Raw genomic sequence first — 25,238 nt, 5'->3', positions numbered from 1 at the left:
TATATATATATATATATCCTTCTTCTCTTGGGGGATTTGACATTTTATGACGTTCTCTGCAGCAGCAATCAATTCTACTGGAACTATAGGCTTTGAAGATGTAAATGAATTATTATTTTTATTTTGGAGCATTGGTTTCAATATAAATGATAGGTAATTGGATTTATCTAGAGGATGTTTGATTTGGTGTATTTTGAGTGTTAAGTAAATGCATTAGTTTTGAAATTTCCAGTGTTTGATTAGAAGAAAATTGAATGGAATATATTATTTTGATGAATTACACGCTCCACGCGCTTGTAGTTCTTGCATGTGCAACTAGCAGCCAACAACCTCAATTCTCATTCATCAGCTGGCGATCTCTACTCTTTTCTTACCGACACATGCAACCTCCATACACCATGGTTTCATATCACCTTCAACTAGCTAAACTTACCAAAATCACAACCTAGTCAATGACACCCTTGAACCCGCAATAGCTGATGACATCCTTTTCATTTTGCGATTTTTGTTCGTTGTCACTAATGAACCTACATATCGTTGATAAGTTCCTAGTGTCATGCCCAAAAATACATCAATTTAAAAAATTTTAAAATAAATTGATTCACATTGTACTAATTCAAGCTCTGAAAGCTAACTATTGAATTTATTTTGCAACCAGCCAAATTCCAAAAACTATTTCAAAAATATTGAGTTTATTGTACAGTATATTTAGAATATACCTGTATTCTAAATACTTATTATCAAATAGCCTCCAAGGAAATATGGATAAATATGTTTTTCTTTTGATAATACCTTCTTAATCCTATTGAACAGTAGGAAGAAAGAATATGAGTTTATTGTTGTCACACTTCGTGTCATAAAAAAAATCATTGTTAGTGAATAGTTCGTATTCAGTTCTTTAATAAGCTTATATTTGATTTGTTCGTTAAGTAAGCGAGCCAAATACATTTAAATCTTTATTCTATTTTGTTTAGCTTGTTATTCAATTGAAATATACACATGCATGTTAGGAGTTTTCGGAGATATCTCAGTTTCATGATCTGTATTGGGGCATTTTGATTTTGTGAATTGGTGACAATAGTTTCCTAAATGTAAGTCTAGCTTCATAACAAAGGACACAAATTAAGTGTAAAATTATTATGTGGATGATATCTTGTTGCACAACCTTTCTCAGTTGCATGTCATATCATTATAGCATTTAGAATGAGTACAAAACTACTTTGTGATTGCAAGGACGCAATAGATGGTGCACTTTGGTATTAATGGATCCATTTTAGTGTGCATTATTATTTGTACTTTAGTCTTGCGATGCATGCTTTGGCATTTGGAAGATGTTTCAGTAGAAAAAGGGCTCTGTCATTGGTTAAAGAATTAAGAAATGTGTTGAAACAGATAACCACAAAAAGTGGAAGAGAAAATATTATTTGAGGTTGTGAGGCGCTGCCTTGACAAAAAAGAGCATAAATGAGTGGAAGCATGTGTTAAAAATTTATGAACAAATTCATTGATGTCATGGATTGTAACCCTTTGAGAAACATTTAAATGGATAGTTTTTTTATATGTATGAAATCTTAGTTTATTATCTCAATTGTTTTATTTTCTCTATTATTTCGTTTGAGAGATTATAGGGTTCTCATTCATGGTGGGATTGATTGTATTTGGGTTTGGTGAAAATTGTTTTCTTGTACCTATTTAATTTGTACACTGGTGTTACTTTTCTATTATAGATCATATCATTTATTTGTTCCCATGGACAAAACACATAACTTTTATTGTCCTCTTGTGGTTCTTAATCTCTTTGTTTACTTCATATGCTAATTGTATTCGCTTTTGGTAGATACTTCCACATAGAAATTAAACATTATTCAAGGTATTTTACCTTGAAGTTGTTATTTTTTTAATTTTTTCATAGTTGCCTTGGTATCCTTTCAGAATTTTCTTACTTTATTTTTTCCTCTCTTGTGACTCTTGGATCTCCTTACTATGCCTTGGTTTTGTCACCTTATCTTGGGTTTTGGGCTTGAAATTATGATAAAGAAAAATTTGATGTGGATTGACAGAGATGGGGAAAGAATTTGGCTAACTTGATTGCTAAAAGGAAGGAATAGAAATTAAGGGATGATGAGGAGATATAAGATGCTTTTTTCTTTTTCTCATGCTCTCTCTCGTTCCTATTACTTTGCTTGCTTACCATGCGCTTGGATCAATTTTATGGTCACCTCATATGATGAGGTATTTAAGTGGCTACTCCCTTAATGATATGAACCCCATATTTTGATGTAATTTTTTTCTTGGCTTGTTATAAGCTTATATGAGCTCATAGCATCATGTAGCAAACCTTTGTGGATTTTGTTAGCGTATTTGTAGTGAACCATCACTAATCCACTTTTTAGCTTGGCCACTTAATTAGCTTGACCTTATGTGGGAGGAGACTTCCATATTATTTGGTGCAATTTTTGGAAATCTATCCTTTTGCATTTGAATTCTTTCTCCTCTTTAGCCCACTTGCAACAAAAGGGACTTTTGGCGAAGTACCAATTAAACTAATATGGTTTGTCAAATTATAGGATTTACCAAGTTAAATTAAAAGAAATATTTAGTCTAGTTCATTATAATTGACAATATCATTTATTTAACCTTAAAAGAAGTTATCTTGCTATAATGGTAGTGAATAATGGTTGGCTATATGCTATCTATGTAATAACTGAAAAAAATAAAATAATAAAATTAATTAACATAAATAAAAGAAGAAATTTCGAATCGACGAAAAAGGTTCAATTAATAGTCACAATGGTTTCTTTTTAAAATTTCGGTTTTTCTTTCGAACAACAATGAAGAAATTGGGAGGAGCGCGAGAAATGCAGAGGAGGTGATGGAGAAGAAGAAGAAGAAGAGGAGGAGAAGAAGAAGGAAGAGAAAGACTTTTTTGCATGTGACTAAGCTGAGCGAGGAGACTTCATCGAGCAGGTGAAGGCGATGAAGGAGCTTCGACAATTTCCAAGCGGGAGAAACTGTGAGTTGTGCATAGGAAAAAGTGTTGACGTGAATGGGTGCCGAAGCCAAAGGCTTACATGCATCACATCTAGGTGCAATAAAAGGAGAGGGAAGAATGTTTGGCGTGCAAGAGAATTGTTCCAAGAGATTTTGGCTTAAGAGGAAGGAAAAAGAAACCTGTTGAATGCTCTGCGTGCAAGGGAAGCCCGTGACCTAGTCGAGGGAGAAGAAGAGGAAACAAAAGTGGAGAAGAAGCTTAGTACAACCTTGTTTGAAGGAGAAGAGTGGGGAGGAGAGTCCCATGTGCGGCTTTGTGTGCATGAGAAGAATTTGAGCCTACGTACTAGAAAGGTAAGGACCGAACCCAACATATGTAATAGAAGGTTAGGGTTTGTTTGAGTAGATTTATTTTATATATATTAAACGTGAAATTGTGATTAAGTATTAATGTAATTTACCTTTGATAATTAAACACGGAGTAGAAATGGAAGTAATAGTGGATTAGAAATCAATGAGTTTGGACGACAGTGATGGAGGACCCTAAAGCATTATTGGGTAAACAAATAAGATTTGAGGTGAGTAATTTGTTTATAAATTATAGTAGTATTTCTTATTTCTAAATGTATTTTTATTTCAATTTTTTACACTTTATGTTATATATCATTGAGGCTTAGATTTGAATTAACTATTCATATTGTTCTTTATAAAGCATGCATGTTGACAAATATGTATAAACCATTGCATTATAGTTTTCCTATGAAAAGGTTATATGTCTACATGATATGTACATTCTAGTATAGGATATATCAATTTATTTTGTGACTTATAGATTTAGTAAGATTGCATTTATTCATCAGTTAATAGAAGTAAAGTTTTTCATAAGAAAAAAAACATATGATATGAAGAATGAAATAGTGTTTATATATGAATGCTTGTGTATGCTTGCAAAAGGGAGGAGTTCACCCCCTTATGGTATAGATATGTGATACCAATGTATCTGCGTGTGTAGATAGTTGTCTTATCATCTCAAATAATAGTGAAACATAGATCACAAACTAATGACGGGAGTGTATCGATCAGGGATGAGTTGCCATCTTACCACGTTAGACAATTATGAAATTAGATCACTTACCAATATGCTTACTAGATAATATCGACTAGGTGTGAGTAGATACATTTACACCTCATACAATAATAAATATATTCTACTAATCACTTTGTCGACAGGAGAATATTAGTCAGATGTGTTCTAGGTTATGCTTTGACGATGCTCCTATGACGGATGTGAAAGTTAAGAATATGAAATATGTTAAAGGTTAAGAGATTACACTTTGAAAAGTAATGGAAACGAGAATGCATGTAGAAATTCTAGATTTCTTCAATGTGCAAAAATTAAGTATGGATGCTATAAATTATTATAGGATTTTCTAAAATATATTAGTAGAGAGCACAATACATATTGATTTGTTTTCCTTGGGTTTCTGTAGTATTGAAGTGTGATTGCCTCTGAGTTATCTTAGATAATTCATTATGTTATTTTCTTTTTTTTTTTAGATTTAAGCTTTTGAATAAGATGAATACTAGAAGAGATTTTTTGTACATAAGGCGACGTCAACAACCTGAAATGTAAAATTTTTATTTGTTAATTAATTTGCTTTATTTTAATGGCTCTTTCAATTAATATGTGGATATTAAACTGTTATTGATATAAATATAATAGTAGAAAACTTAATTTTACCCCCCAAACGTCTATTCCCGTCTTGGTTCCAAGCTCCAGGCCGGTTCTCGACAATCTAACCTTCTAGGAATGATTTGACGATAAATTTTCTGTTTTTTTTTACTACATATAACCAAGTGTCTGGGTATGCTGATGTTTTAGTTCTGCTATTTTTATCGCAAAAATCACAATCACTAATTATATAGAGAATTTCCAAGTAATGACATTCATAGTGGCTATAACAAATATTATCTTGAACATACCAGAAAGTTTACAATTATAGAATTTTGATAAGTGGTTCTCTATAACAAAATTTTATAATGGTAAGGTGTTTTACTATCTTTGTGTGTAAAACATTATTTTTCTTGGCTTTTGTAGATCACTGGAAATCTCCTTCACCTATGTCATTTTATATGCTTTAAATCCTATTAAAACTCTTGATTTCCACTAATGATGTTTTCACAGATAGCAGACCAAAACTTCAGCAGAAGGTTATACTGGTCACATTGATGGTAGGCCACGAGAAGCAAGGATGAACCATCCCAAGGGACTAACAGTGGACAATAGAGGAAATATTTATATTGCAGACTCGTTGAATATGGCAATTAGAAAAGTTAGTGACATTGGTATGCTAATAGAATCCATATTGTAGTTATTTCTTGCCGGTTTTTGTTTCTCTCGTTCTCCTGCAACTTTTATTTTGCTTCATTCCTTACACTTGAAGAATCATGTTTCCAGGATTTTATAAATGTCACAATTTACAAGTCTGATGCTGGACATGATATGAGCTAGAATCAAGTTACAAATATTTATGTTATTGATATTACCTGGATCTCAAAGAACTCTACTTAGCATTGTATGAATCTTAAAGCACTTCAAAAGCGATTGAATTTTGATCAATTTTCACATCTGTCAACCCCCATTTGTCAATTTCCCTTCTATCACTTCCTCTCTTTTGCCTCTAATTGAGTGTCACAGTCTCGGTCAATAATAGACTAGTTAAATGCATCCTTGCCTCTCTAGATTTGTTCTCACCAAGGCCGATTACTCTGCCTACTTTGCCTTTCCCATTCCTTGATCTTTTGTTTTTCTCTTTTATCAGTGCCAAGAGCGTATGACACCCTTATCCTTGGCTTTAATGGGCTTCCAGTGACACCATAACTACAATAGGCCTTATCACCTCACACCTCTCTTGTTTCTTTAGATTACACTCAATCACCTTTCACAGCGGATGGATTTTGACCTTATTCTATCTCCTTCACACAAATGATCCAGGTTGCCCTAACATAGTTAGCTTGCATGACTTGCATTGGTGCTCACGAAGCTAGATCAAGGAGGCTACGCATCACGTTAAAAATTCAATAAGAAAGTTTATCTACATCTCGTTCACCCCACGTGCTAATTCAGTCCATCAAGGATGGTTTGCTGCAAACCATGGGATAACGGGAGTTAACTGGGGGTGTAAATGAGCCGAACTTGTGAGAGCCTAGTACTTGTTCGTGTTTGGCTTCTTCAAATTCTTTTTTGTTTGAAATAGACTTATGTTCAAAATGTTTGGTTAAATTATTGTTTTATCATTCCTAATTATTATTTTCTCTTCCCTGATTATCGTTTACTCAAAAGATATTCAAAATATTGAGCATAAAAGGACTCATTTGAATGATTTTGATGATATTGCCACAATTGGTGAAGTCCATTTTAAAAAATAATGACTTCTTGAAAAATTTTTACGTAAGATCATTTTCACGCATAGGAATCATAAGTGCACAGCTTTACGTAAAATTTGTTTCAATTAATGACTCATTTGCTTGGTTTCTAATATTGGTAATAAGTCTCATGCAACTTTTAAAATGAGGTTTTGAGCCTTAAAATAACCTCGAGAGAGAAATCAATAATTCCAGAGTTTAGTCAACATTGAGCTCATGTGAAATCTAACCAAGTCTCAGTCAATGGAAAATATGGTTGACTAAAAATGAGATCAACATTGATGTGAACAAGTATTTGAAGACAATTCAAGATCTGCATTCACCTTTGTTTAAGAGAACAAAGAATCCGATTGAAGCGGGAGAATTGGCTTATGCGAATAGAAAAGATACTAGAAAGCATAGTTTGTTTGGAGGAAAGAAGAGTACTAATAGCAATTGTTGTGCTTGATGGAGAAGCTAAAAGGTGGTGGTGTGGACAACATCATGGTAAGTCAGCGGACGTACCCAAATTGGCAATAGATTAGGAAAATTTTGTGAAGCTTTTTAGAGAGTGATTTGTTCCTTTACCTACTCGTAGGGAGATGCAAGATAAGTTCATTAGATTGGTGCAAGGAGAAGACACTTATGCAGTAGGAGGTGGAGTTCACTACATTATCGAGGTATGCATCATAGTTGATATCTACCGCAGAAGAGAAATATTACAAGTTTCTTCCTAGATTTAAGATTCAATCAGACAACTGTAGATTTCTGTGGGAATTAATGATTACTCGGTGTTAGCGGAGCAAGTCAGACGAGTGGATATTGATTATTAGGTTATTAAGAAGCTTAAGAAGATGCATAAGAGAGATTATGGATAAAAGGTAGCACGTGACTCAATTAGAGGTATACAATGAGAAGAAACCCAAATTCAGTTTAGGTGGATTTAGTAATAGCATGTTTCTTAGTACTATAGTTTATTGTGCCAAATGTGGAAGGTGACATAAGGGTGAATGTTTGATGGTCTTCAATACATGCTAATGGTGTGGTCAACCTGGTCACATAGCTAGATTTTGCTCTACACTTGGCTAGAGGACCTTTGATGAGCAAAAATCAATTGGAACTCCTTTACAAAAGATTGTAGATAGATATAGTCTAGCTTCAGCTCCCGCTCAGAGTCAGTCAAAATAGTTATTTTGACCTCAAGTTTTTGCCCTTACATATAGAGAGCCTGTAGAACATATTGTTGATGATGTTGATGTTGATGCTAATAGAGTTTGATGAGTGTCATATTTTTCTGCAGGACATATGGGTATTCTTCTACTTATCTTGTGAGGTGTATTTCTTTTCTAAGTGTAGTTCTATATGTTCCTTCCTGATAATGGGAAGACTTTCGATCATGGCTAGTCAATAGGTGTTGAATGCTTAATTTATAGTAGCAACAAAGTTAGTGTTTTATATTATAAAATTTATGACTATAAGTTTAAAGCGAATGATGGGGGAAATGATAAAAAGCTTCATTAAGATTCCCCTAATTATGTCATCTTGGGTTATCATGACCCCTTGTCTACTTAGATGAGATGGTATATTTAGTATGACCAAATACTTGAAGCGCGTTTATAATCAAGATAATTTTGCGAAACACTTTTAATTAGAACTTGACATGAGTAATTATAGTCAGGGTAATCTTTCAATCGAACAATATTATTCTGGCTTTTTAAATTTATGGAGCGAATATACTGGTATTATCTATGCTAAAGTGTCAAAGGAGAATTTAGCTAGTCTTCAAGCTATTCATGAAGAAAGTCGTCGTAATCAATTTTTAATGAAACTGAGACCTGAATTTGAAACTGCTCGAGCTGGGTTGCTGAATAGAAATCCGATTCCATGTTTGTATGTTTGTTTTGGGCAATTACTGCGCGAAGAACAAAGATTGACGACACAAGCTACTATCAGTACAACATGTGGATCATCAGAAATAATTAATATGACATATACTGCTAAAACCAAAGGGAAGGGGCCAGTGCAGTGCTACAACTGCAAGAAATTTGGTCATATTACACGAAATTGTGAAAATAATGTATGTAATTATTGCAAGCAAAAGGGACATACTCTTACGGAGTGTCCAACATGACCCCAAAATCGCAAACGACAAGCACTTCATGCCACAATATCCGACAATCCTGCCTTGACTTCTACTGTTGCTGACAATAATCAATCAACTGTCACACCCTATATGGTTCAACAGATGATTCTCTCTGTCTTTTCTGATCTCGACCTTCAAGGGAAAGGTAAAACTATTTCTTCGGTTACTTCTCATTGGTTTGTTGATTTAGGCGCCACAAATCATATGACTAGCACTGCTGAGTTATTGCATAAACAACGACCGTACACTGGTACTCAACATATTCAGGTTGCTAATGAAAATAATATTCAAATTACAACAGTTGGTGATATTAACTCATCCTTCAAACATGTTTTGGTTTCTCATAAATTATCTACTAACTTACTCTCTGTTGGTCAAATTGTGGATAATAACTGTGAAGTACATTTTTCTCGTGATTGTTGTATTGTGCAGGATCAGGTGTCGGGGAAGGTGATAGCAAAGGGGCCTAAAGTGGCCAGACTGTTTCCTTTACAATTTACTGTTCCTCAGAATATTTCATTAGCATCTTCAGTTGTTGAGAATAAGGCAGACATCTGACATAAAAGACTAGGTCATCCAAATGATATGGTGTTGAAACATTTACATAAAAGTGATGTTTTTTATTCTACAGATAAGAATTTTGTAGTTGACTGTTCTGTTTGTAAACTTGGAAAAAGTAAGACATTACCTTTTCCTATTTCAGACAGTCGTGCCAATAATGTTTTGACATTATTCATAGTGATGTTTGAAGAATTACATCAGTTATCACATGCTCAATATAAATATTTTATGACATTTATTGATGATTATAAATGATTTACTTGGATCTATTTTTTGAGTTCCAAAAAAGAAGTATTTACTGTATTCTAAACATTTTTAGTATATGTTGAAACTCAGTTTTCCGCTCACATTAAAACCTTACGATTTGACAATGACGGTGAATACATGTCTTATGAGTTTTAAGCATTTCTCCAGAACAAAGGGATTGTGTCACAACGTTCATGTCCTTATACACCGTAGCAAAATGAAGTTGCTGAACGAAAAAATCGAAATCTATTGGATACCGTGCGCACATTACTAATAAAATCTTCTGTTCCAACTAAATTTTGGACTGAAGCTTTATCTACTGCAGTTTATATCACAATTGAAGTATGAGTCTCCCTACTATCAAATTCTTTATAAACACCCTAATTATCATATGTTACATACTTTCGGATGGGTTTGCTTTGTTCATCTACCTGCTCATGAACGTCATAAATTGGCAGCTCAGTCAGTACGATATGCCTTTATGGAGTACAATCCTAATCATAAAGGTTTTGTTTGTTATGATTCGGTTAATAGTCGATGACATATTTCTCAAAATGTGATTTTCTTTGAACATGAATATTACTTTCAGCATCATGTGTCCACATCAGATACAATTATACTTCCACAATTTGATAATTAATCTGTTGATAAACAAAAGCCATACATTGTCTAGACACGACGCCTGCCCCCTTCACCTTCAATCCTCCCCGGCCCTGATCCAGAAATTGCTCCAATAAGTATTTGACGATCAACCCTACGTATCCGTTCTCCAGATATATATGAGTATTCTGCAATTTTAACTAATACTACTGTTCCTACCTCTTTCAAGCTGCCAAACAGACTTGCTGGGTCAAAGCCATGAAAGAGGAACTTCAAACACGTCAAGACAATTACACTTGGGATATTGTTTCATGTCCTGCAGGTGTTAAACCCATTGGTTGTAAATGAGTTTATTCTCTTAAACTCCGATCTGATGACTCTCTTGACAGATATAAGACAATATTGGTAGCTCTTGGCAATCGACGGGAATACGGGATTGATTATGACGAAACATTTGCACCGGTGGCTAACATGACAACTGTCCGACTTGTGTTATCTGTTGTTGTATCTAAAAGCTGGTTCTTAAAGCAGATGGATGTTAAGAATGCATTCTTTCATGGGGATCTTAAAGAAGACGTCTATATGATTCCTCCTCTAGACTTATTTTCTACACCTTCACATGATGTTTGTAAGCTCAAACGGTCCCTATACGGTTTGAAACAGGCTCCACAGGTCTGGTTTGAAAAGTTTCGCAATATCCTTCTTAGCTTCTCTTTTATTCAAAGCCAGTATGATTCATCATTATTTTTTTGCAAGACTAACAAGGGAATTGTTTTGTTATTAGTATATGTTGATGAGATCTGATAATCAATTGATGTCTCAGCTACAAAAACGTCTTCAGAGTTCTTTTCATATGAAAGATTTAGGGTCATTAACTTATTTCTTAGGACTCGAGGTTCACTCTTCTGCCGTTGGTATTTTTCTTCATCAGCACAACTATACGAAGGGACTCATTGCTTTGGCTGGTCTTTAAGATGGTCTCTTAACTGATACCCCTTTGGAAGTAAATGTCAAATATCAACAGAATGATGGTGACTTTCTATCTAAACCATCTCTATATAGACAACTGGTTGACAATCTCAATTATCTGATGATTACGCGTCCTGATATTTTATTTGTTGTGCAACAAGTTAGTCAATTTATGCAAGCACCTACACATCTTCATTTAACTGTAGTTCGACATATTATTTGATATTTGAAAGGTACTTCTCATCGTGATTTGTTCTTTTCTGCGGATTCTCCTATCACCTTAACAGCCTATAGTGATGCCGATTGGGTTGGTTGTTCTGATACACGCCGATCTATTATTGGATGGTGCATGTTTCTCGGCAACTCTTTAATCTCTTGGAAGAACAAGAAACAAGATCGAGTGTCTAAGTCATCTACTGAATCAGAATATCGCGCTATGTCCTCTGCTTGTTCTGAGATCATTTGGCTTCGTGGCGTTCTGGCTGAGCTTGGTTTTCCTCAGCTTGAGTCTACTTCTCTTTATGCAGATAATACTAGTGCTATCCAGATTGTTGTTAATCCCGTCTTTCATGAACACACGAAACACATTGAAGTGGACTGTCATTCCATTCGAGAAGCCTATGAGGAGGGTGTTGTATCTCTTCCTCATATCACTTCTGATCTTCAAACGACTGATATATTTACTAAAGCTCTTTCTCGACAGCGTCATCAGTTTCTTGTCAGCAAATTGATGCTTCTTGACCAGCCAACATCAATTTAAAGAGGGATATCAATCAGGAATAAATGAAATCAGGTAGAATAAAAAGTTTCCTTCTTCGCAATACTGCAAAGAAGGCGATATTATATTTTCACAGATTCTTTCCTTTTAGCTGAATATTTAGATTATGAATATGTATTAATTAAGTTAACTTAGATTATACTGAATATTATGTACTTAAAATAGATTGTACAAACTATTATTTATTGAAATGAAAGCAAAGGAAAATACATTCAGCTTATTTGCTCAAAATATTGAGATCATCTTGGGTTATCATGGCCCGTTGTCTACTTAGATGAGATGATATATTTAGTATGACCAAATGATTCTTGTTAGTAGTCATGGGTTTCGCCATGCAAGATAATCTTATAGATTTATGATGGATATTCTTCTAAGAGAATAAATCTAAGCCGATCTTAGTTAATATAAAATTTTGTTTCAATCAAGCATGTTCTTATGATGCACAACTCAAAGGAGAAAAAATTATTGGAGAACTTATTGGCTACAACCATGATGATAATATAGTGAAGTTGTTGGGTCAAATCACCCGATCAAAAGACTTTTGTCATAATCATTACTTTTTGTAAAGCTGTTGGGCCAAACGACTTTTATAGATACTTGTTGAGTTCATAATTTGAAAAGTAATTATAGACTTTTTTTAAAAGAGATTCACATGCTTTTATGAACGAGAATAACTTATTTGAAAATTTTATTTAAATCCATCCAAACTATTATTTACACGAATTGTAAAACATTTGTATAAATCTCGAGACATCACATATGACTGTAATTCATACACGTCTTTAATTCATTTAAATTTTTTAGTATTTGTGAGTATTGTGTCATTGAAACACATACAATTTCTTTTTGATCTTGCAAAATGGTTGTGTTCTGCCAGCTTAAAAGTTTGTATTGCAGATTCCATGGCTAGTGTAGCATCCTAAAATTTAATCATGCTTTTAGCACATTAAAATTTATTATTTGTATCTAGTTACCACTTTTGTATTGCATTTTCCATGGTGAGTGCAGCGTTCTGAAACTTAATCGTTCTTTTAGAACATTAATTCTTATTATTTGTATCTAGTTAACAATGATTTATTGGATTTTGAATATATCATAAAATTTTGCTAATGTTTCTCAACTGGTTTCTTATTTCATTATAATTCTTTTATGAGTTTATTTGAATCGTTTATGAGTTTATTTCCACTTTTGTTTATTGGCAAACTATTGAACCACTTTCATGTCTTTGTGTAAGTTTAGTTCAATTTCATTCAAGGCAACAATCCGTGTAGTGTATTTGGATTATTCATCTTACTTTATTATTTTTTTTTATAATCCCTTTTCTTTTTAATTCATTTTTGTCAGAATATAAGGTCCAAATGATTGTTTTAAGTTTAAGTTTAAGTTCAAATCATTAATAATTTCGGCAACTTTCCAACGTCTTCTCCCCGTAAGGGGCATCAACGGGAAAACTAGGTCTTTCTACCTCACCGAGAAAGAAAGTTGTGAATGGTCGGTATTCAAAGTCGTCACCAATTATAATAATTTTTTAACTCACTGTGCGAAGAGAGGCATGTAGACCTTCAATGTACAATAAAGAGATGCATGCTCAATATTCAAAGACTCCATTGGCCGTAATAATTTTTAAAGCTCACTGTGCCAAGATAGTCATGCAAACCTTCAATGTATATGAATGTAAGGCAACAGAAATTTCAAAATCTCATAACTTCTTTTGATTCAAAATGATTACATAAATATATATATTGAAGAATCAAAATATATTTAAAAAAAAAATCAAAATCTCATAACTTCAGTCACATTCTCACGGCGAAGGGATTATCATTTGTATGTAGTTTTTAGGTTCATGGGAGTCACAAGAAAGGGTAGGTATTTTGAATGTCCCCCTTCTAGACCTCAACTCCGCTGCTCACCGGGCTATCCTAGCTAGCCCTAGTTGGGGGTTATTGTTGTGTTGTCTTTTCTTTCTAATTGAGCCTTGTTTGTAATCTCATTGATTTGGAGTAGTAAAGTTTTGCTTTTCCTGGCGAATTTGGGTTAGCTCTAGTATTAATTAGTATCAGAGATAGTCTAATTCTTATCCTATCCTTGGTTTCCCTAGCATCTGCCTTACCCCTCCGCCAAAATTTTTCCCGTTTTTCCTCAACCACCCATTCCACATGTCACTATGGAGATACTTGTCGGAACCTAACCGGGATGAGATACAGCGAGAGATTCGTCGTCTGCAACAGAGACTAACAGAGATGGATGACGGGACCCATGAGAGATTACCCTTGATCGCAATTTGTAGAGTCGAAGGGGAGAGAGGGACGAAGATTTGAAACCGTTCCATAAGGAAAATATCAACGACGAGTACTCACCACACCACTTTGGAATTCATTACTAGAGGAGGCCATAGAAGAGCCCACGTATGACGGATACCGAGGCTTCAACATCAAAATGTATGTACCAAATTTTGATGGAATTATGGATCCAGATGAATTTATTGACTGACTACAATCTGCTGAACGGGTCTTTGAGTATAAAGATGTGTCAGAGGATAAGCTAGTGAAATTAGAAGCTATAAAGTTGAAAAAGAGTGCCTCTCTATGGTGGTAGAATTTACAGAGACAGGAGAAGAGAGGTCGGCGACAAGAACATCATGTGAAAAAAAATGAAGAAAGCAATGCAGAGAAAATATCTCCCACCGACTACCGCCATCCATGTTTATATGGCTCCACCACCTACAACAGAGAGATTTCAGTGGAGGGGTTCACAACACAGTTCAATCAACTTCAAATAAAGTGTGAGTTTGTTGAACCCGAGGAGCACATCATCGCCTGGTACCTAGGGGGCTTGAAGCTCACTATTAGCAATGTGGTGCAGTTACAATCACATTGGATGTTGAGGGATGTTCAAACTATAGCCTTGAATGTGGAAAGGTAACAGAAATAGAGCAGTCAACGATTCTCATTCAGTCAGCAACAACCTTCAGTCAGACAGTCACCTACAACTACTGCGACCAATAAATTTGCCTTGGGAGGTGTTAGCAAGACAAATCAAATCAGAGTGGAAAAATGCCTAAAAAAGATAGCTCTTCCAGTATAGTACTAGTCAAGAGGTGTTTCAAGTGCCATAACTACGAACACATTGTCTCCAGTGTCCCACGAGCCGATTCGTTACATTCATGGATCTGGGCACCATCGAGGAGTGGAGGACGAGGAGTCCGAGGATAGTCCAGAGGAAGAACTTCAGCTCTAGGGGGATGAGGGAGAGTTGCTTGTCATATAGAAAGTTTTGCAGTCAGAGCTAGAGCGAGATCAATCCTGGTTGAGACACAATATCTTTAGCACCAATTGCACGGTAAATGGCAAGGTTTGCAACTCGATCATCGACAGTATGAGTTGTGAGTATGAGTTGTGAAAATGTGGTATTTATGCTGATGGTGAATAAATTGGGATTAGCTATGCAAAAACATTCTCAATCGTATTCCCTTATCTGGTTGAAGAAGGGAAACGAGATACGCATGGATCAACAGTGCTTGGTCAAATTTTCGATTAGGAATCAACTATACTGCTCAAATTTTCGATTAGGAATCAACTACAAGAGAAAGTTTGGTGTGATGTGATTTCGATGGATGTTTGTCACATTCGGTTGGGTAGGCCTTGGCAATTTGACCGCAAGATTGAGCACGATGGCTTCAAGAACACTTCCTTTAAGAAGGATGGAAAATACATCGTATTGTTACCTGTTAAGGATGCAAGAGGTGGACGTGACACAGAGGAAGTATTAATCCCACGGGCCACCTTCATGTTGTCAGTTCAAGATGCTCTAGTGGCACTGACATTAGTTCTCCTAGAGGGAACTGAGGAGGAGAGAGAGATATCAACACTACTATAATCACTACTACAAGACTTTTAGGATGTGATGACCGACAGCTTCTGGATGGATTATCACCACTAAGGGACATTCAATACTCCATAGATCTTATACAAGATCTGTGTTGCCAAATCAGCCCGCCTGTAGATTGAGACCTGCGGTGTACGAGAAGTTACAATGGTAGGTACGGGATCTCGTCGCGAGAGGGCTAGTTAGAGAGACTACCAGTCCATGTGTTGTTCCCACCCTCATGGTGGATTCACATCGACAGTAGGGTCATCAACAAGATTATCATCAAGTACCAATTTCTCATAAATCGCTTGGATGATCTCTTGGACCGGTTACATGGCGCTACCATCTTTTTCATGACCGACTTGCGTAGTGGGTATCACTAGATACAGATGAGGCCAAGTGACGAGTGGAAAATTTCTTTCATGACACGAGATAGTTTTTACGAGTGGACAGTTATGCCCTTCGGCTTGTCAAACACTGCCAACATTTTTAAGAGGTTAATGAATCAGGTATTTTAGGCCCACATTGAGAAATTGCTGATAGTCTACTTTGACGATATTCCAATATATTGTCGCTCTGTGAGGGTATCACTTACAATACCCGGGGAAGTATTCAAGGTATTGCGAGCATAGAAACTAGATGTCCATCCGAAGAAGTGTCATTTCATGACGAACCAGATATGTTTTTTTTTTGGTTATATTATTTCTAATGTAGACATTCAGATGGATCCTACGAAAATTGAGGTCATTATAAGGTGGATCACACCACAATTATTCACTAAGCAAAGGTAATTTTCGGGGCTAGTGTCGTTTTATAAGCAATTCATTAAGAACTTCAGCATTCTAATGGAGCTTTTAAAAGGATGGAGTTCATTGGGACAGTTGTAGTGCAGACCAACTTCGATACCCTAAAGGAGAATGTGACTCTAACGCCAGTTTTAGCATTACTAGATTTCAACCAACTATTTGAGGTAGAGTGATGCATCTAGCGTAGGAATAGGGGTAGTGCTAAGCCAGGGAGGTCACTCCATCTTCTTTTTCATTGAAAAACTGGAATGATTCTAGAGGAAGTACTCAACATACAACAAGAAGTTTTATGTTATTATAAGAGCTCTTGAGCACTGGAGCCATTAATTACTGATGAGTGAGTTCACGTTTTCTATGGATCACGAAGCCTAGACATTCCTAAATGGCTAGAGCAAACTAAAGGACCGACACGCCTGGTGGATGGAGTTTTTAGCATCATTTCAGTTCATTCTTAAGCATAAGGCAGGAAGCTAGAGCCGTGTATCACACTCACTCAGGTGTGGTCTCTTATTGATCACGTCGATACGAACTTGAGTTGTGGGTTTTGAGATAGTAAAGAATTTGTTCTAGGCAGACAATGACTTCAAAGAGATTTGAGAATGTTGTCAAGAGAAACCTACTGAGCAGTACTATAAAGCCGATGGGTGCTTGTTCTGCAAGCGTAAGTTGTGCATTCCTAGGTGCTTGCTAATGGAGGCCATTTTTTAAGAGAGTCAGAGTGGAAGATTAATGATCCTCCCCAAGTGTGTACGTCACAATGATGTAAGTCCTGGTATTCTAACAAAAAATTTGATACACTCCTTAGTAAATTGGTTAAGACCTTAAAATTAAATATTCCTACACACTGGGATTTTTCACGCAAGTATACATATCGTTTCAATAAGACAGGTCTCTATTGAGTCTTGAAATCGATCCACAGGGAAGGTGGTAATGACTATAATCAGAGAAGTTCTAGTTTACTACGATAGGGTCTTAGTTTGGAATGTAATTTAAAGTGGTTTTTATAGCTGTCACTCCTAAATTACTGCACTAAATTTAAAGGCTAATTCTAACTATTCTTACTAGTTTTTTGTGATATCAAGATATAAAATATATCAATCTCTTGTAGTGCATAAGTGGAAAAATAGAATAGGATACTAAGAATCTAATGTGGCTAGTGACAATAGAATCATGAATCTACCCTCTTCCGAGTGTGTAACAAATTTTGGTTTAACTCAGTAAGTGTTTCTTCCTGTCACCCTAGAAACTCCTATGTTAAATCCCCTCAAAACTTATCTATCTAATGACATTATTCTATGGACTATTTTTCCTTCACTCATAAATTTAATGTGATTTTTCTTATTTGATAAAGTCATAGTCTTCCCAGATCTTTATGAGTTTGCAACAAGTTTTAACACACTAATTGGCCAAATGGATTAGTAAATTAACCATGAAGTAAAAACCCATCAAATTAAGATTAAAAGTTCAATTCTATAAGTGTCTTTTCATCCTATATATCCTACATTTGCATCACTAGAGAAAGATAAAAGAAACTTACTAAGCATGAAGAACATGATGAAACCCTATATCAAATAACAAAATAAATCCATTAAATATGTGTTACAACAATTACAAGGCAAATGTAAATGCAATACTTAGCTTTTCTTTTCTTGAAAGATGAAAAGTTCCTCCCAACACTGGATCTAAGTCCTCCTTGCATTGATGAATTAATACCCTTACAATATTCTCTAAAGAACCTCACCAAGCACTTAAGAAAAAGTGGCAAATATATAAACCCAAGTCTCCCTAAAATATTTTGGCCTTTCTCTGCACTTTCCTTAGCTTCCCAAATGTTCTTCCTACTCCATGGTGCTTCTCCTTCATTCCTCTTCTCTTTTCTTGCCAAATTCCCTGCCGAACTACTTAAAACCACCAAATAACTCCCAAAGTCGCAGTTCAACAACTGCAGAAAATGGTTGTGCCTTGGCGCCAGAACTTGGCGCCTAAGCGCCGTCTTCTCGGTTGGATGCGCAAAGTCCTAGCGCCTAGGCGCCCAAAAGCTGGCGCGGGGTGCTTGAATAGAGCGCCTTGGCTCCCAAAATCCGGCGCCTAGGCGCCAGTCATGTGAAATCCAAGTTTGCTACATTCAACTTCTTTTTGCTTTTTTTCAATCCTGCTTCACTCCAAGTGTTCTACCTATTATATCTGCATGAAAAATATTAAAATATTTTTATTTAAAGTGCAGTCTTATCTGAAGACAAGTGTAAAAGACAAAGGAAATAAAACATGCTTTAAGACATCAATTGACAAGATATTTGGCAGAATAATATTCTCGTACTCGTGAGAGAGCATTTCTTTTGGCTCCAATTGATGAGAGATGTGGAGCGACACATTAGACAGTGTTGGCTTTGCAATATGGCAAGACAGAATGCAAGGTTGTAGACTCCATTACCAGTACTAGAGCCATCATGGGTAGATGTCAGCATGAACTTTGTAGTGGGTCTCCCGAGGACGCAGAGGAACAAGGGCTACGTGATGGTTGTGGTGGACCGATTCTGGAAGATGACATATTTTGTACCTTGGCTTCGGACACTGGACACACTCATGTTGCTGATATGTATTTTAGAGAGATCATGAGATTGCACGAAATTCCCAAGATCATCGCCTCCGACAAAGAAGCCAAATTTCTGAGCCACTTTTAAAGAACCTTGTGGGGGAAGTTTGACACCAAATTCCAATTGAGTTCAGCTACTCATCTATAGACAGACGGTCAGACGGAGGTTGTAAACAAGTGCCTAGGAAACCTTCAGAGGTGCTTCGTGGGATAGTGCATTAAGCTGTGAGATCCAATTCTAGCTTGAGTCGAGTTTGCATACTATAGATCTGAATTAGACCACAGGACGCACTCTACTCAAGATTGGGTACGGGCATAACTCACTCATGCCACTTGAGTTGGTATCACTCCTGCAGACATCAGGGATCAGTGAGGATGCTGAAGAACGAGTTCATGAAATTTAGTAACTCCACGAGGAGGTTGGAAAGAAGATTACGAAGCAAAACCACAAATATCAGACACAAGCGAATACGCCTTGGAAGAAGATGATGTTTGAAGGAGATCTCATGTGGATTTGGCTGAAGGAGAGATTCCCAGTGGGGGCATTTGGAACTCAAGCCTAGAGCAGATAGATCTTTCATAATACTTTGAAAGCTTAATGATAATTTCCACAATATCGACCTAGCAGGTTTGTCCGCACTAAAAAAAAAAAAGTTGGGGGGAGTTGCCCGTAGGAAGCTGTCAGTCACCAGAATTGAAATCCCGTCGCCCGATTCGGAAGGACGTTTAATTTACATATAAATTTAAGTTTAGAAAAATATGAAAATCAAACTGACATTATATTTTTCATAGTTTAAATGAAAGAGCACTTTACCTCAAATCTTGTATCTATCCCGAAGGATAAATACGAGACTTGAGGGTGAGACTCGATCAAATAAATTAAGAAAGATATGACATCCGTTTGGTCTGTGAAACTATTTTATTTGCCGACAAATTTCTCAATTTAATATAAAAAATTAAATAACGTTTATTTTAAGCTGGGTTCGGAAAAACTTCATGTAAGGGCAAACCCTTATAGTTAATTACAACCGTAGTTACCTAAGAATACTCTCGATAAAAATCAGGAAAAATTATCTTCAAGGAGGTCAAAAAGATAGGGAATTGTTCAAACTTGGAACATTTATTGTAGAATCCAAAGGAGGAAGAACTAGGGGATGTCACAGATCCGAAGGAGAACCTAAGTGACTTCCCAGTCTATCCTATGGTTTGACTTCAGTTTCGAGGAAGTGTTTCATCCTGCCAATTTTATTTACTTAGGGCTTACATTCGTATGAAACGATCACACCCGGCCTGGAAGATATGAGAATTTAGGCCGTGACGAACGACAACCTCGGAATCCTAAAATGAGCTAGGACTTAGATTTCACAGTAGAACTGTACAAATGTCTAACGAAAAGTTGAGGATTTGTGTTGCACTAGGCAAACAAGCTCGAAATCCTATGAATTGTTGTTTAATTCTAAGGAATGATTTAGTTGGGAAAAACATGTTCTACTGTTGAAGATGTTCATTTGCCCACTGAGTTAGCTCCAAGTTCCTTGTCGTGACGAGTTTAAGTTTTTTAGGGTGTAAGTTAAGATGTCAAATCAAGCGGCCCTATGGTTGTAGTTTTTTAAACATTCTAGGGGAACAGGTTGAAGTTGTACAGTGTATAGAATGACAGTAGAGTATGTAACACAATACAAACAGTAGAGTATGCAGTAAAAAGAGCAGTACAACATGCGGTGTAAAGAAAAAAGAAAAATTAGACGGTGCAGCAAGAAAGTGATTACAAGAAAGTAACATGCTGTAAACATAAAGCAAACCTGCATACCTGGGGGATCCGTTGTTCCTTAGATGTAGCTGATGCAACATGTACAAATAACAAAAATTGAGGAAACTGGCTGAAATGCATTATATAAACGAGAGCAATAGAAGAAAAGAAACGTCGCCCGAAATACTTGAGAAAGAACGGTAAATGATCCACGATGGAAAATTCGGGAAAAATCAACGAATAATCCATGACGAAAAGCTCGAGAAAATTGACGAGTAATAATTCAAATAAAATCCTCAAAACCTCGAGAAAATCCCGGAGAAAATGCCACGAGTGTTTTGTCCAAAAATTTCAATAAAACATATGAAAAAGTTTGAAAAAAGGGGACCACAAGCACTCGGGTCGGGGCTAGGCTCAGATATATGTTTGTACTCGAGGGTCGTCGAAGGCTACTCGGTCACCCAGATGTATAAAGCCCGCCACTCAACTAGAAAAGTGTCCTATCGAACCTAACTTAGGAGGGTACTCCTTAGCCCAAAAAGGTAATCAACAAGTGGACAACCGATGTTTAAAATGCATTTAAATTTTATATTTTTAGCATGCACATAGATTTCAGGCATACAAAAGAGGGTTGTATAGATTTTGTTTGTAGCGAAAAATATATTTTTGTTTAGAAAAAGGCGTGTTTGTTCTTGTCAAATTTGTTTTCATCAATTTTGAAAAGTGTAGTTGTTCATGAGTCGATTACGCTTGCGACCTTGCTTGATGATTTCATGTATAGCAAAGGGCTATACGTGGACGCTTATGTATCGCACATAAGCATCGAAAATCGAACCAAGAAGCAAAAAAAAAAAAACAAAAATGAGGTGAGAGAGAGGAGACACTAATCCACCTAAAACATCGGAAAGGGGGATGAATCAGCCCTCAAATCTCATGACGAAAAAACTTGAAAAAGGAGGCCCAAGATCCTTGAATCAATCTGAAAGGATATCACTTTCTCATTTGGAGGGAATCTCTTCCCAATCTTGTCTCAGGCGAATCGAAACGGGCCCAAGTCAATGTGGCAACTGTATGCATGGCTCCACCACTGACTACCCATCCACACACACCCAAGCCTGCGCTCAAATGATATCACAACTACAATGTCAAACTCCCGAAACATTCTTTATAAATTCAATTTATATCAACCATATGCTCTCCTGAAATAAAATTTCAAAGTCTTTCAAACTTCACAACTCGAACAAAAGGAAAGTAACCCAGGGACGACAGCTACTTATACTTCCAAAATCATGCCAACATTAAAGCCATCCAATTCCAGACTTAATTAAAAGCTCCTTATATCAAATAAGCATGAAATCATCCGGCTAAAAGCACATAAATGCACACGGCCAGACTCAACAAAAAGATGAACAACAACTAAGGCTCTCGACCAAAGCAAACCACAAGGAAGGCAACTACTAAGGCTCACGGTTTAGGCGATCAAGGAAAGGAGGGGAGCTGCTAAGGCTCACGGCTCAGGATAGTGAGGAGCGGCTGCTAAAGCTCACGACCAAGGTAAGAAACAGGGCCAAAAGAGGCTCACGGCCAAGGCAACCCAAATCAATTACATGAGGACCTTTGATATACATAAGAGAGTGCAAAACATAACCATCATTTTGATATGACTAATTTAATCCACCAACAATCATTCAAGTAGTTCAAGTCCAACAAGAAGGACTAAATCCAATTAAGGAGCCTTCAGTATGTCTCACGAGTAGGGATAGGAAGCAGCTCAGGACAACCACCAAGCCTTTTTAGTAGGGACAAATAAATATAGCCTCGCGGGTAGGAACTAAAGCCAGTAAAACCACACCCAAACTACCTCTCGGGTAGGGGCAGAACGAGACAAAATCGAGCTCCCAACAAGAGTAAAATCGAGCCGCAGCTAAGGCTCAAACCCAGGCCAGAAACATCTTTATGCCCTCAAAATATCAAAATATAGGGCTACCACATGTTTCAAACAAGAATAGCTATGGAACTCTTCCAAATCAAAATAAATTTCTTCACACTACGCGCTTTTAAGCCAAAAATGATCATAAAATGCCAAAATCGAGCCCCTAACAGGGGTTAAAGCGAATAAAACCGCACTCTCCCACAGCTCTTGAGCAGGGGCAGAAACAAACACCAAAAACAGACTCCCAGATAGGAGCTAAGGCCGGCAAACCAAACCCCCAAACAAAGCCAAACCGAACCCTTCAAGGCCCAAAAGTAAAATTCGAGCAGTTAGGACAAAGCTTCAACAAAAACCAAAAGCCAAGTCTCAACAGAAATTAAAACTCCAGTCACCTTAAGATAAAATCGAGCCATCCAAAGCCAAGGAACAACCCGCATGCCTTTGAAACATCAAAATATGGAGCCAATATACATCTTAAATAAGAACAACAACATAAAGAACATATTTGGGCTACCAACTTAACTATTCCAAGCATGAAACAATTTCTAACAGATATTTGAGCAGGAAAGATGTCTCACGAGGAGCTAAACTGAGCCATCAAAACAAGTTACAGAGCTTTCCAAATTAAATAAATTTTCTCATAGTATGTATTTCGAGTAAGGGAAAGCCACAGGAGCTAAATCGAGCCCCATACATGTATGAAAAGTAAAGTGAACTCTCTAGTATTCATTTTAAGCAAGAGTGATAATAACAAAAAGCTTTCCAGTGCATTCCAACATGTATTCCAGAGGAGCAAATCTCATTTCAAGGCTACATCTATATTACTTCCAAATATTTCAAGCAGAAAAGGGGAAAGCAACTAATAATATGCTCTGCTTTTTATCGATTCAAACAAATAACCATAACTGGCCCCTAGAGCATGCTCACATTTCCATTTCTAGATGCTTGAGTAATAAATATTTCAAAAATATAGGTGCAATATCACCCTAGCATGCTATATCATCCACAACACCAAGCTCAAGGGCTTGGCAGAGGGAAAATCGAAAAGAATCAAGGCACAGGGGGGAGAGATGGTACCTCCTTAATGCAAAACCAAAGTAAAAAAACTTCAGAAAAGTACTTCACAGCCTAACTCCTCTTCAACAGCAAGAGAAAACCGACCCAAGCACTAGGAACTAAAGAAGAAAGTGAGAAAGAAATTTGGCAGAGTTTTCCCTCCCACAGATTTATGACTCCAACGGCACAGGAAGGAGCGGGTGAGGCCCACGGGATCGAGAAATAGGAAAAAAAGGGGGGGAGGAGATAGATTTAGGTTTTTAAGGGATTATAAGTTATTAATTATAATAATAATAATAATATATCATTTATTATTATAATTAATATTTAACCGCGTATCTTTCGCCAAACACGTCGTCGTAGTGAAACGAACTTCCCCATAGGCAAAATCGACGTTCCGGATGCGTCAGCGCAGTCCGTTTCGTTAACCGAAGTCGTTTAGGTAACCTCGTCGACGATCGGGACAAAAACGCGTCGCGACCCGAATCTTGTCAAAATTTCGGCGTGAGCTCAATTAAACAGGACGGTGCAGAGTGTGACGACGCCAATTGAACGCGTATAGTCAATCCTAAGATCAACAGTCCTATAGGAATTCTCCTTGAGCACCCTCACAGTAGGTTAGAGGTCAAAAACTACCATGCGGAACGTCAAGTCGAGCAAATAAAAACTCATAATTTCTAACGGGGAGGGCTCCTTTGCTAGTTTTCTAGGAATAGTCGACAGGAAAGTCTTGCGTTTAAAACCTAGGCTATCAAAAAGGAGAGACTAGACATTCGCCAAAAGTGAGGTCAACAAGGGTACTACAACGTTTCGGCCATGTACAATGTGGCGGATCTGACGTCGTAGAACAAAGTTGTAGAATCTTCAACAGATGAAGTCGAAGTTCCCCCAACCTTGGGAGACTAATGCGGGGCATAGGCCCTAGCTGAATCGACCCTCTCTTCCGCTCCTTTGGGTGTGATTTGCCTCTCCCACACCTGCCCCCTTTTCCATGTTCGATTGCTTCCATATGGAGATCTCTGCCTATTCTATTTCGTTCATTTTCTCTCTCCTTCCTATTTTAGCTACTAATACCCCTTATATGTATGTTGTTGGCTTGCTTAGAGGATAGTTTTTGATTGATTATACTTTCAGATTTCTGTCCTTAGGTGTTATTCCTTATGTAGGGGCTATATCTGACGAACAAGTGGTGCTCTTACTGTATCCTGCTCCGAGGTGGTGACTACTCTGATCAATTCCCTTGCATACCTATCTCCCCTATGCCCTGCTCTTCAGCTGGAGTCTTCACCTTCCCTGACCCACCACGGATTCCTCATCCCCGCACTTGCTGCCACTGCAAACCCCACCAGAAAACCTTTTGATCATCACCAGCCCTGTTCCTCCCCTCTGTTGGGCCCTCCACCCGCCTCACTGAACCTTACACCCTTTTCCTATCTCTTCCCTGTTTGGCACCATCTCCCTGTTTGTTCCCAGTCGGACCCCAAGTTGGACTCCACTTTCCTATCACAACCGAAGCCATCCCACCAACTGCCTTACAACT

General features: G+C 36.9%; 1 protein-coding gene across 1 annotated transcript in view; it reads left to right on the top strand.

The window, feature by feature from the left end:
* The window catches only part of LOC110031738, a 31,577-nt gene that overhangs the window by 1,116 nt on the left and 5,223 nt on the right, over positions 1–25,238 (top strand). The window contains 2 exon segments of the mRNA XM_020735100.1: positions 5,177–5,188; positions 5,191–5,337. Coding sequence (XP_020590759.1) covers positions 5,177–5,188; positions 5,191–5,337 — 159 coding nt within the window.

The sequence above is a fragment of the Phalaenopsis equestris genome, unplaced genomic scaffold (genome assembly GCF_001263595.1).
Source record: "Phalaenopsis equestris unplaced genomic scaffold, ASM126359v1 Scaffold000840, whole genome shotgun sequence".
In the NCBI taxonomy this organism is placed as follows: Eukaryota; Viridiplantae; Streptophyta; class Magnoliopsida; order Asparagales; family Orchidaceae; genus Phalaenopsis; species Phalaenopsis equestris.
Note: the sequence above shows the minus strand (reverse complement) of the source record. Positions and strands in the feature narration are given on the sequence as shown.